The sequence below is a fragment of the Xenia sp. Carnegie-2017 genome, unplaced genomic scaffold (genome assembly GCF_021976095.1).
Source record: "Xenia sp. Carnegie-2017 unplaced genomic scaffold, XeniaSp_v1 HiC_scaffold_16, whole genome shotgun sequence".
NCBI lineage: Eukaryota > Metazoa > Cnidaria > Anthozoa > Malacalcyonacea > Xeniidae > Xenia > Xenia sp. Carnegie-2017.
The window spans coordinates 14,300,726-14,314,577 of NW_025813469.1; the positions used below are offsets into that span (position 1 = coordinate 14,300,726).

Below are 13,852 nucleotides of genomic sequence, written 5' to 3' on the forward strand. Positions count from 1 at the left end.
ATTATATTTGGTCGTCGGCTTTCTGAGCGCGTGACTTAGTTTCCCCGAACTAACCCACACAACAGCGCATGTGGCACGGTTTTGAATGGAAAGAAAGCCTCACACATAGCAAATCGCCGAACCATTTGGCTATGCTTTCGATTTATGGTGAAATATGGATAAGTATTGATCGACATGATCGACATACATTGAAGTAAACCTTGCCAACGTGTTATCTCAAAAGTATAAAAAGTCTTTGTCTACTTGTCTTGAAGGCAATATAGCTTGACCACGAAACTATAAACTACCCACAGAGCAGATAACTTTTACGATATCTCTTTTGTGCTATAGCTAGATAGTTTAGCACAGACAAGTACATTGTATTTTTTTCTGTACACCATATCGTGCCCTGAGGGTGTTCGAGTGTACAAAGAAGTGAACAAACCAAATTGGTGTAGGTTTTCACTCTTGAAACTGCTTATGTTTATTATCATCCCATTCCATTATTTAAGACAAAGAAATATTGCTTGTATCGTTCAATAACATAGCACTTTGATTTAAACACTGGTTATTTGTACAATACACGTGTTTTAAATCACGCGTCATTCATAAAGTATTTAGCATTATTGATTCTATACGGTTATGTACAAACAGTACATAATATGCCCAGGAAACAGTTTAGACGAATTGCTAAAAGAACTTACTATTGAAACCTACTACAAGTAGCCGAGTATACTCCCAAAATATCGCACATAAAATAGCTAAGATAGTCCAGTCAAACTCGAAAAAAAGCATTTTTGAACTCGAGAGTCCAATTTTCGCCGTATGGTTTATAGTAAAATTCTCCTTTACTACCTAAGAACATGGCGACACTGACTTCAAGTAATTGTCGGCGAGACCATAAACTTCAAAGGAGTTCCCCTTCGGGTTAGTCTCATATTTTGTCATTTTTCTGTTTGTGCCCTTTATCACACACCAAACACAAGCGTGTACGAAACGCAGAGCTCATTCGTCTTTCTCAAATGCTATTGGTAAATAGCGTGATAGGAAAACGGACGCCGGAAGTATGATCACTTGTATATTTTCATAAGGAGTATATTTTCAAAGCCAGCTTGTGGACTTGGCACAGTTGCTGCATTAGTTTGCGAGCTTGGACCTGCTTCTTTAGTGTTTTTATCGGTTTTGCAAAAGAAGTTGGACGATGGGAGGTTAGTTAAAAGTAACTGTTTTGTATGATTACCGAAAAAGCGTTTCTTAGATTAGATTTGTTTAGGTTTCATACTAGGTTTAGTATCGGGAAAATGTTAGAACGCACGTGCCTAGTATGCAAGCCGTGAAATACCTAACATAGACCATAGTGCCTACAGCGCAAGCCAACATGCAACTGCAAAAGATGATATGATTTAGAGGATAGGACAATATCATCCATACTTAATCATAGCGTTCATTGATAACAAATTTGTGCAGTAATAAAATGAAAAGCACTAGGTTCACATATTATTTATGAATACGGAGAAACATTTCAATGTGTTTGATTCAATGATCCTGCCCTTGTTGGATTGTAAGAAAATGAGCGGTAAAAAAGATAAAAAAAGGCTTAAAATTTGGTTTGACCTCATCACTAGCCACACTCAATCATAAACGCATTGAAAGTCTAATTTCGCTTGCTTTATTTTCGTAAAGCCATTCTTTTGCTTTCACTAGTATCCGTACTTTAAGTAAGGGAACCGGAAACGACACCAAAATATCCTGCATGTAAAGCTGTTCATTAAAATGGTTCTAATAAACACACTTCTTTCCCAGTCATCCAATCTACATTACACAACAGCCCTAAATGCATTAATGAAGAAATTCATCAAGATTACGTATACAAAATTGCCCACACAAATACATAGCGATTATCACATTTTTATTTTGATACTGTACAGACGAAGGAAAGTCTGTTTACACCACTTTAATTGGTGTAACTCGATATGCGCAACTTCAAATAATAATCGATTCATTTAATTTCACGAAAACTGCACGATAGAAACTAATATTTCTACGAATGTCAATTTACCTTATGGAATTTTAACAAATTTGGAATTTGAAGCCATACAAGCCATAGTTCACGTGAACTGATGTGTTTGAAGTGTAATGTAAATATCAATGGCCGTGTGGCTTCTTGGCAATGCTCAAAATGACGTCACGAGCTACTCGTGCTAAACCTCTTCGGACATACACGGGCAAATTTAAACAGCAAAAGAAATTCTCGATTCAAATTTTTTTATCAAAAGTCTGGGAAAACATGACTTCATACAAACATGAAATTTGTACATATGTACTTTCATTATCATAAAATTTCATGTTTCGTAATGACAGGCGCCGATAGGGTTATGCCGATTTCGTATGAGTTTGTGAGGCCAGACTCCATCTGCCAGCAATTTATAACACCGAGTTTTAGTTCTGTGAAAAGCAAAGTGTTCGCCGTTTTCTTCGTTCATGTAAATTTGTCATAGAACCGTCGTTCCGATAACTTTGCATATTTCCTTGAAAACTCATTGTACATTTCACTAAAAGAGTAATAGCACATATAATCAACACAGGAATAAAGGATGAAATCACAGCTACTACTGCAAAATTTTACGAGCTACTATCGCAGGGAAAGAGCGAGGAAGCGTTGAGCTACTACACGGATGACTGCATTGAAATGCCTTCAGGCGGCGAAACGTTAAAAGGCAAGGATGGTAAGAAATGAACTTTTACAGATTATTGCTATGTTTGTATTACACAATGATTTAGAACCCAATAGCTGTCTAATTACCGCAAACGTTGATATGAAATGAACTTTACAGATTATTGCTTTGTTTGTATTACACAATGATTTAGAACCCAATCCCGAGCTGTCAAAGTACCGCGTTAAGAGCGCCTTCTTGATAGGTGGCAAAAGCAAACTCAAAATGAAAAATAAGCTAAAAGAAAGTTCAAAAACTAATCCTATCAAACATTTTAAAATCAAATGTAGACTATTAACTTTCAAACTGTATATCAACTCAGGAAAAGCAGATATTAGTCGTAAATATCGTCAGTTTGTTTGCCTCACTCGTCACCGACTTGCCTCCCTTGTACCTATAAAATTTTGGCCGAGTCACATGTCTAGTAGATTGGGTTCTAGGCCATTGATATTGAAAGAATTTTTTCTTTCAAAAAGTCTTTTTAAAAGTCTTATGTTGGGCTATTATGTTCATATTGAAAATTCCCTTTCCGCTTAGCAAATCTCTGGCCACGATTTTAGATATTGAAAGAATTCTTCTTTTCATTTTCATAAAAGCCCTATCGCTAATACGCATTTAATGTAGACCACAAATTTTTTTGAAAATAGACATGTTTCGACATCACATGATGCCATCCTCAGTATAAGTGAGTAATTGCATAAATAATTCAAAGTTTATATAAAAGTAATATGACACAGTGACATAAATATATAAATATGGATAAATTATAACAGTAATAAGGAAATGAGATAAATTAATGGGGAGCATGTTGCAAACTAAATATTTAACACAATATTTATAATTTGTAACACGCTCCCATTTATTTATCTCATTTCCTATTATTACTATCGTTTATCTACATTTCTATATTTATGTTACTATCATATTACTTTTATAAACTTTGTATTATTTATATGTAATACTTCATGTCATCCAGCTATAGGCAAGTATTTTGAAGCAATGGCTGCCTTCAGAGATCAGATGGGTAAGACTGAAAGGGAAGACGAGACGGTTTTGGAGAAGGCGATCTGGTGACGTCAACAAGTAACGCAAAGGGTATGGGAAAGATGGCTCCTTGCTTCTAGAAACAAGGTATGATTTTATTCCTGATAATTTTGAAGGACGTGCCTGGACGGCGCGTTGAAACAATGGTGAACAGAAGGATCGACGTTTCATCCGCCATTTTTGTAATCGGAAGATAAAATAGTAATAATTCGGTGTTCTGTAAATACACTAAATTAATCCCTAATAACCTTGAATCTCATAGAGCTATGCTATCACTGACAAATTGGTTTGGATTGGATTGGATTTAGCAGAGATTAGATTAGCTTTCATATTACGAAAAATGTTTCCGACAGTTTTGCCCAACGTTTAATAAACGTATATAGTCGTTCAGGCATTTCGTTACATTTTACCATTTTTTATTGTAGGTCAATGACGATTTGGAAAAAAGTCGGCGGCAAATATTTAATGCACAACAAAATCTGGAATGCAACAAAATCTATGTAGAACAGTCTGTATTTGAGAAGCAAATTGAGTTGTTTTCTGCATAATTTGTCAGAGCTGTTGGTAAATTCTTAAAAATAAATTTGAGCATGTCGCTAAGAGAATAAATTTTGAACGATAATTTCTGGTTTCTTTCCAAATCGACTCTCATAAATGAAAGAGAAAGTTAATGAAACAAAACGCTGGTCAAGTCTTAGGCTATACATATCAAGCTTAGTTTATACTTTGGCACATTTTGTACCGCGAGCCGAAATGTTTGGCCGCGTTACATTCTTTTTGAATTGTTTTCAATGCATCATGGCACACAGGTATTATATATATTTATATATGAATACATATATCATCCCAATTATCAATCTAGGTGCGGTAAGCACTTATTCGAAAATCTCTTTTTGAAGATCTTCGCCCAAAGAATGACTGAGTTCATTGCTTTCTGCGCATGAACAATTCAATTCAAAAGCAATTGTTCAAGCGAGAACATAAACTGATTGTAGGGAACTGGGACGAAAAATGAAATTATTTGACTGAAGTATGAAAGACCTCCCTTGCTAATCTATATATATCATAAAAGACTTTAAATCGCAACTCACTATTGCATATATACCTAAAACTCGCTCCTTTTATTCTTCGAGCATAAATCAATGGTCTTTCTCTTTCTTTGCTTCTTCAACCAATCTCATTCGTTTTCCAGGCCTTCCTTAGCGATCCGATGATGGGTACTGGTATAGTAGGTCATAACAAGACGAATGAGTCAATCAAGCATGCCTGAAAAGAATGAAACTTCACGGTGAAATAATGGACGATTCTTGCATAGGATTTAAAATTTCATCGAAAAACACAGCACGAACAGACAGCACTGACATTACAAGAATTTTGAAGCTTTGTCAATAGCTCAAGGTTGCAAAACAAAGTCACGCGCTTTTGTTCACTCTAACAGCATTTATACCATTTGTTAGGATTGCATCAAAACACTTAAAGTTTTCCAAACCATTATATCCTCAACCAACAATATCTTCAAAGTTTTATAAAGGAAAGACTGTTGGATAGCCTGATAACTGTCTTGTTGACACCCTGATCAAGATACTAAGATACTTTTGAAATTCGCAAACTTTGCAAGCCTGTTTATATTTAGTATACCAAACTTTATAAATGACTGCATCATGCTTTTAAATTAAATTCCCGTTTCTCTTCAAAATTCAACTTGTCAAAACGATTGAATGGAGACTTTTGAGCGCGATTGTTACAGTCAATGGCTTTCATCAAGAAATGCTCAACTTAGATGGAAATTCAAAGGAAGTAAAGAATTTTCAACTCTTACCTGAATGAAAAGTTCAATTCGCGAGGAAGCCGGACTTGCCCCACATGTCAATATGTTAAGACAAAACCATCAAATCCGCTTGAAATGAGAAATTTCCCTTTCTAAAAATAAGGTAACGTACCTAAAATCATCTCAGTACGAGTTTTACTGCTCAGATAGAGTTCGTTTTGAGTATTTTGAAAAAGCAACCAAAACAGAGTGTTAACATTTTCGCGCCATTTCGTGACTAGAGAAGAATTCAAAACCTTTGAAACTGGAAACTAAAACTACAGCGTTTTTACTGTCGGAGGAACAAAAACTCACTTCCGCTGCTCACAATTACCGTCAAAATGTACGTTTGCAGTAAAATAGGAAGATACAGTACGAGAAAATGCAATATTACCTGAACACCATCGAGAATATCTTTAGCAACAATGGACGGCGAAAACACTCCGGCAGCTTCACTAATTAAACTAGTTTCTTCCAGCTAAAAAGACAGACTTTTTCATATGTATATAGCCATGTTTATAGTAGTTACAACAATTAAGCGAATATAAGAGTTGTGGAAAGACTTATGCTAGCATGACTAAGCAATACAGTAAGCTAACAGTTATGTAAATACGAAATCGGTTCCAGACATCTATTACCTTGTCTTTATTCTCCTCTTCAAGCCCAGGAGTGTCAGTGTCTGGTGGACACGCCACTGATACTCCAATACCATAAGGTCGGACCTTAAGGGACACAAAATATGAATGAATTTAACACATGATGTCAGAGATACTTCATTCATATCAAGTATCTTGACAATCAATACAGATGAGCTAATGATGTTCTTTTCTTGCATGAAGAAATTACTGGAGTTAGCTTGCTGCACCTCACCTCCATTAGAAGAGACTCAGCCAGACCGCGAAGGGCAAATTTTGATGCAGAGTAACCGGCTAAGCCAAACACACCCAGCTTAAGTACAAGATTGAAATAATTAAACATTAATTATACTGAGGTTTGACTGTTGCTTCATATTACCTGACCGGCCATAGATGAGACAAAAACAATGTGACCAGAACATCTGAGTTTCATGTTCGGTATAACAGAAAAAGTTGCATTGACAGAGCCAAAATAGTTCAAGTCCATGAGTTTCTAATGTCAATAAAAAATTACCTTACATAACATCAAGCTTTCTCTCATTGAAACATGTATACAATCTTACCTTAAATGTAGATAAATTTTTCTCAAATAACTCAGATTTCGCCATGCCAGCACAATTGACAAGAATATCAATAGGTCCAATCTTAAATTTAAAATTGGATTGAGATGAATTTCAGGAGAGCATACTTTAAAGATTGTTATGTCACATCTTCAACTTTCTAGTTTTACCCTTGAATGTAGTCCTATGTAGCTTTGTGATGTGCTTAGACAAGAACATCTCTAGATGCTATATTTGTATTTGATTTGCAGCTAATACATTATATGCATAAATCACTAAGAATCACTTCAGTAGAATCCAAAAGAAAACATGCATATTCAGCTACCTAAAAAATAACTTATATACTTCAAATACACATACTCAATACCTGCTTTAAAACATTGTCTACTTGCTCATAGTTTGTCACATCTGCACTAAAGACTTGGATCCTTTGTTCTTCAAGCTGTCTGCATGCTTCAATTTCTACTCTGGCTTTTTCTAATTTTGCCTAAAAACACAACAAACTATGTCATAAACCTGTTTCCAACAGCAATTTTCCTTGGACCTGCAACATTTTGTCTGGTGTATGCCCTATGTATGACTAATATCTTCAAAACCATATCAATTTTACAGTCAGAAACCAAACCTTAGTGGTTAAAGTTTTCAGCAACAATTGGCATAGACATGATCAAAATTGAAGATATAATTTGATGAAAAATTGTGGACATGGCATGGGAATAATCACCACATCTAAACCTGATTTCTTGCGATAATAGTCACATTAGCTTTTCTTCGTACTGCTTGATGCAAGTTCTTTGCCAATCCCACTTGATCCTCCGGTGATCTACAAATGCACCCATTGTATTGATTGAAAAACTGCAACATATACAAACTTCAAGAAAATATCCTAAATTGAAGAAAGATAGGGAAGGGAGTGAAGGATATTAGTTGATAAAATGTACACAGTTACTTCCACCCTTCCATAAAGCAATACTATTCACTGTCCCTTTCTCCCACAAGTAACTAAATTCAAACAATTTTCTGCAACAAATTCCGTCTCTGTTATCTAACACTGTTACAATTAAACGCACAATTTTTTACTTACAACAATATGTAAGCCGAAAAGACTTCTGATTCTTTTGCTCGGAGGATACCAACAAAAAAATAGTAGCAAGATAGGCGAACACGCCAATAAAACTAACGCCTCAAAAATCATAATACAAAATGGCTAACCTTATGACAAACGCACACAATTCAAGTCATACAGTCGTATAGTAAAAGTACACATGAGAAATATATGTGGTAAGAACAAATTAATTACATACATTAGCTTGCATAATTAAGAAATTACCATACAAAATTATTCGATGGTTAGGTCCATGATCAAAGAAGGTACTCAAGAAACAAAGATTCTTCAGAAATGTAATTTTCAGGGAAGGTGCTAAAACGTTTAGGGAGCAAGCTGACATAGAAAGGTTTGGTAGTCCAGCCATAGAAGGTATTATGTAGTGTAGAAAGTTGAAACATTACCCAAAAACTCAGTTCAACTGTACTATTGATTTGTTTGGCGGAAAATTGGGGTGGGGTGGGGAGGAAGTAAATGTTTTCTAGAGGCAAACAATTTATTTGGGGGGGGCTAAAGCTCATGTCTGGGTGTGGCTCTCCCTGACAATCTGGCACAAAGTCGGTGATACTCAAGGTAAATGAATGAGAATCAGTTATGAATGCGAGTGAAACCATTGAATAAAGCATTTTATACAAGAACGTATCAATTAGTCTATTTACATTTTCCGAGGAAAGGCCTAGGCTTTCTCACAGATATTTATTTATGAATTGTTTTAGAAGAGTTATTGGACATTTCGTCTTCGTAATGTTGTATTATTACGTTCTAACTGTGTTTGAAGAGAAAAGAACAAAAACATGCAGCGAAAATCGTTTCATCTCATACGTACATAGTTGCTTCACTCGTTTGAATTAATTCTTCAACTACCTTCCAGTTCGGGAAGAAAATGATTGCCTTAGGTTCCTTTGTTTTGCTTGGTAATTTTCTCAGCATCAATATGTTTCGTTATCCATGGATGTTTCAACACGTCGCGTAAAGCCAAACGATCACCCGGTTTCTTCTGCAGTAACTGTGAAACATGAAATATTGAATAAAAAACTTAATGCTTGATGACTTTCAGGTGCAACAATTAGCTCGCTCATCTCCCTTCCAAAAATATTCACCTTTAAATTCTAGCCTAACGTAGTAAACACTCCGTCAACTTTCGGGCAAAGTCGCGCTTTGCAATGCTTAGAGGATTTAAGGAATTATGTTAGTTGTAAACTCTTCTTTCAGTACACTCTCTCAAGGCAGCTCCATTCGAACACACCTCAACAACCTACATCTAAGCTTGATTTGGTATACGATTCGTGCTGTGTAGTATCCTTACTAATTCACTCCCTTCAAAACTTACGTCACCCATAAGTAAAACATGAAAATCCATTAAAGTATGAAAATCCATTAATGTACGTAAGATTAATTTGATATAAGCTTCCTTACTAATTCACTCCCCTCAAAAATTACGTCACCCACTGTCAAAAACATGAAAATCCATCGACGTATTTGTTGACCGTACTTGGTCTTAAGGTGAAGTCTAAAACTTAGCGTTACCTTTCCAACAAGATCACGAGCCATCGGGGAAACGTACTGTGGAAAACGTAGATCAACCTGAACATCAAATGAAAGTTGACGAAGTTGACAAAACTGAAATAACTGGAGCAAATAATGGCCAATGCCTTCGTTCATGGAAAACTGGGATTCGTCATTGTGTTCAAATTTGAGGAGAAACATTTGTTTATTGACGAAGGGAGGGAGGGTAAGGAAGAAGAAGGGTCAACTTACCCTCGATATACGTTTATATGTTTCGGCATGACCTTCAGCCTCAAATGGTGGTTTACCACCAAAACTCGTAACACAAAACACCCAGGCTCCAAAGATCGACCTAAAGAAATGACGACTTGAAGATATGTGCGTAGTAAAGTGGACTGGGGACGAGCGTCGAGAGATTTTTAGAAACGAGCTTGATTTAAAAAGTTATGAGAAGTTTGTAAGACGATTTTACGACATCAAAGAAAATTTAGAAACTGCAATTTGTCTGTTTGGGAGGGAGGGGGACGAGAGGAGAGCATGGGTCTCTCCTCTCTTTCATTTGTGGAAGCAACACTATGAAAATGAAACCTACTTTTAACGGAAAATGCCTTTATTGACTAAATCAATAAAGTTTATTGACTGTAAACGATATTTACTTTGATTAAAGGCGTCAATGACGTGTTTATTTTGTTGATCAAAACGGCAACTATTATCCATTTTTGATGAGTACAATGTAGGTTTACAAATCATTGGTTTGTAACCGCTGAATTTTAGCTGATCACTACGCCCGAAAAATCCTCGCTGAATCTACCACTGAAAGGCAATGAATGCATACATACTTTCTCGTCGTGTTCGTGTCCTTCAATCATTTCTGGTGGAAGATAATCTAGGGTACCGCATAACGTCGTTCGTCTACATTGAGACAAACACAATATGCAGTTATGTTCAACAATTTCTAGTAACAAATGCAAAGATATGAATACACTACAGCATGACGAATGAAGAAACGGTGGCTTGTTTGTGGATGCTCCTATTTAGTGTTCGTAAATCTACCAGCCTGGTCGGGTTTTAAAAGATGCACTCCTTTATGTCCTACCTTGAGGATGGCGCATGAACGGACCAACCAAAATCTGCTATTTTCAATTCACCCTAAGGTAACACGACAAAAAGCATAAAGTATGTCTGGTAAAATTTAATGCCTGACTTATTAACTTATTAATCAAGGTTAAATTTAATTAACAGTAACATGGTTATGGACCTTTGTTGATGGTCAAACACTAGAGTGTGTATTGGATGGTTGCACTACCACCTTCATGTATAGTATTGCATGGTATTTTATACATGGTTACAATAATCATTTTACATGACCATCATTTAGGCCTGGTTCACATGGTAAATGATCACATGACCATCATTTAGGCCTGGTTCACATGGTAAATGATCACATGACCATCATTTGGTAAGCCATGACCATCATTTATGCCTGGTTCACATGGTAAATGATCACAAAACCATCATTCCAGCCTGGTTCACATGGTAAATGATCATAAAAATCAGCTTTGTGCATTAAAACAAATGAAATGTTCCTTTTTTCCTTGCTTATGCTTGTAGTGAATATTTTCATTTATGCTGATGTTTGTGCTCATTTCACTTGTGCAAACCTGGCTAAACTGTCCATGTCCGGCTGTAGTACCTTCATTCCAAGTAAAAGATTTTCTGGTTTGATGTCTCGGTGAATGACTTTTTTTGCATGACAATAAATCAAAGCATCAGCTAATTGTGCTATGTACTGAAAGAAAGAATATAGTTATTGGGTTTCAATATATAGTACAGTTGTGTTATAAGCTCAGTGGACTTAAAGAGCAGGCTTGGCCACTGAGGACATTTATATTTGTAATTTCACATAGTTCTGTTGACTTTCTCATCTTTCTTAAATGAAATATGCGTTTGATTAAATGTTGGACACCATTTTATGAAGTCGATTTATCAATTGATGAGAATGAACAGAGCTGCGTTAAATTCAGCAGCAAAGTCAGCTTGTTTTTTTATTTCTAAAATGCAAATATTTTTGTATTCAATCAATGGAAAAATCAATCAGTCCATTTAATTTTCTAAAGAAATGAATGATAATTTTGCTGAAAAATTTGACTTGTTGTGACAAAAGTACTAGTCACTTTCAAAAACCTGTCACTATTGTCAAAGCAACACGACCACACTTTCTAAATATGGTAACACTTCCGTGGTCACTTTTTTGCTTCAGAGAAGCATAAACATACAAAGTCTAAGATGTGATGTAATGTAATATACATCAAAGATAAGGGAATAGCTCACATTAGCTGCCCTCTTTTCATCAAAGTGTTCACATTTGGTCAGTTCTTTGTACAACTCGCCACGTGGGGCATATTCAAGTATGAGATAAACACGACTGCTGTCGTAAAAGTATCCATACATTCGTAGGATATGTGGATGTCTAGAGGATAAATGAAGAATAAGCAATGAAGATGAACAAGATTAAATGTGTGTGGTTGTTTTGTCTATGTACATGCCTTAAATGGGATTGTATCTCAATCTCTCTTCGCAGTTGATGCTCAACATGCGATTTTTGAAGTTGGCTTTTAAAAAGCACCTAAATATGGAAAATAAGCATGCTGTCAAGGCAGAAAAAATACGGTGGAGCGTGGCCACAAAGGATTTGTAGAAAGATACTTCACCTTCAAAGCAACAATGTATTTCGAAACTTTTTCTCGGGCTAAATACACGTTACCAAACTTTCCTGAAATATGGAAATATTTTATAGAATTTTCTGCCAAAATTCAAACAAGGTTTGGCTTTGAGTGAACGCTGTATGAGTGTGTCGTATGCCTACCTTTGCCGAGAGGTTTTCCTATGTCAAAGTCGTTTAAGGTCCAACGTTTTTCCTTGCCTGCCTGACTGTTTTCTTTCTCGCTTCGTTGTGAACTATTGCTGCCATCTTTATCAGTCTTTTCAACCGGCTTTTGTTCATCTTTTCGTATGTTCCCTACATCCTAATGAAATGAAATATATTCACCGATGTTTCTTTTTAAAGATACATGGTGAGTATATCTATTGATAAAAAGAAAATACCTTCCCAAAGGACGACTCGACCTTCTTCTCTGACATTTTCCAATCCGAATTTCGGGTATGAAGTATTTCGGAATTAAAGCAAGGAAAACCAACAAATATCTAATTTACACAGGTATGAATCGCTACAATAACATTCAATGGATTGATAATTTGAATTTGGCGTTATATAAACCCTATGCACTCATTGGCTGAGACGATTGAGGAGAATTTAGCTAAAATCCAGTAAAAAAGTACCTGAATACATGTCTACCAATTTTTTGGACACTGGAAAGTATAATATATATGTGTATAATCATTAAGTTAAACGTCCGCTAAGTCCTTGGTGAGGAAAGTGATAGCAGACAATTAAGAATAAGTATTTAGTTCGTCTTTGATGAACAACAGCCCATTCTCGGAATCTTTACAATCGGCGACTTTCGGTTCTGTCCGTGTTTACTTCCTACATGACGTAATGAACAACAAAACGAGAATCCCCATAGTATGTAATGCATCAATCCAACATCTCCACAACTCTCATAAGATCACCAACGCGCTTGAAAATGTTACTAAAACTTCCTAAATATACTGCGTCTGTATTACTTAACCACACAAGGCGCCGGTCTAGTTGGATGGACAGTTTGAAATCCCTAATTGCAGGGAATTCCAACAACAATAACATTCCACAGGTTCGCCAAGTTGGTGATCCTGTCCTACGACAGAAAGCTCAGCCCGTCGATCCGTTGGCAATTCACACCGAAGAGTTTAAAGAGCTGCTTCAAATGATGATAAGAACAATGCGCGCGAAAAAAGCGGTCGGGATCGCAGCGCCACAAATTGGTGTGAGTTTGCAAGTCTTTGCTATGGAATTCACTAAGGAAGACATGAATCTTTTAGAAAAGAATGGTGCCACTTTAGACGACCTCCGTCAGAAGCAAATGGACGTTGTACCTTTGAAGATTTTTATCAATCCAGAGATTAAAATAACTAACCCAAAAATGGTTGTATTTAGGGAAGGGTGTCTTAGCCTAGAGGGGTTCTCAGGTTTGGTGCCCGTGCCCTTGAGGTTGAAGTATCTGGGTTGGATGAGAATGGAGCTCCCATAACATGGCAAGCTTCTGGGTGGGCCGCTCGAATTGCACAACATGAAGTAGATCATCTACGTGGAAACATTTTTATTGATTCAATGACTTACAAATCATTTATGAATGTTAACTGGAGAGATTACATTGATTAGATGACTCCTGGATAGATAACTTTGTATTTCATCAATGAAGTAGGAACTTTTATCAATGTATGTCGATCTTATTTAATAATTACAAGTAAGTTAGAAAATCATTAAATTGTTGTTGAAGTAGACTATGGTATCATGTTGTTCTAAAATTTGACTGGTCATGATCAAACAGCGAGTTTAAAATAAT

The 13,852-nt window shown here is 36.1% G+C and overlaps 3 protein-coding genes and 1 long non-coding RNA gene across 5 annotated transcripts; 2 read left to right on the forward strand and 2 right to left on the reverse strand.

Moving 5' to 3' along the window:
* The first annotated feature begins 891 nt into the window (after nt 1-891).
* On the forward strand, nt 892-4,359 carry LOC124436777. 2 transcript variants are annotated; one of them, XR_006945480.1, is made up of 5 exons: nt 892-906; nt 1,071-1,187; nt 2,565-2,705; nt 3,670-3,824; nt 4,163-4,359. It is a non-coding gene; the product is annotated as an uncharacterized LOC124436777 (long non-coding RNA). The 2 variants fall into 2 exon arrangements; XR_006945479.1 differs by lacking the exon at nt 892-906 and having other exon boundaries at nt 1,063-1,187.
* A 611-nt stretch (nt 4,360-4,970) lies between these two features.
* LOC124436142 (3-ketodihydrosphingosine reductase-like) lies at nt 4,971-8,055 on the reverse strand. The gene is given in 12 exon segments (XM_046986066.1): nt 4,971-5,003; nt 5,557-5,615; nt 5,618-5,657; nt 5,939-6,022; nt 6,183-6,266; nt 6,415-6,492; nt 6,559-6,672; nt 6,743-6,823; nt 7,107-7,226; nt 7,475-7,562; nt 7,824-7,915; nt 8,044-8,055. Coding segments are annotated over 12 exon segments (885 nt in total).
* Nucleotides 8,056-8,452: 397 nt separating this feature from the next.
* On the reverse strand, nt 8,453-12,929 carry LOC124436464 (serine/threonine-protein kinase Aurora-2-like). The gene is given in 12 exon segments (XM_046986392.1): nt 8,453-8,850; nt 9,372-9,428; nt 9,603-9,660; nt 9,662-9,702; nt 10,190-10,262; nt 10,447-10,499; nt 11,044-11,139; nt 11,682-11,820; nt 11,897-11,976; nt 12,062-12,123; nt 12,217-12,376; nt 12,456-12,929. Coding segments are annotated over 12 exon segments (969 nt in total). The 5' UTR covers nt 12,492-12,929; the 3' UTR covers nt 8,453-8,736.
* Nucleotides 12,908-13,790, forward strand: LOC124436465 (peptide deformylase, mitochondrial-like). Its single transcript, XM_046986393.1, is given in 2 exon segments — nt 12,908-13,481; nt 13,484-13,790. Coding segments are annotated over 2 exon segments (726 nt in total). The 5' UTR covers nt 12,908-12,940; the 3' UTR covers nt 13,669-13,790.
* The last annotated feature ends 62 nt before the right edge of the window (nt 13,791-13,852 follow it).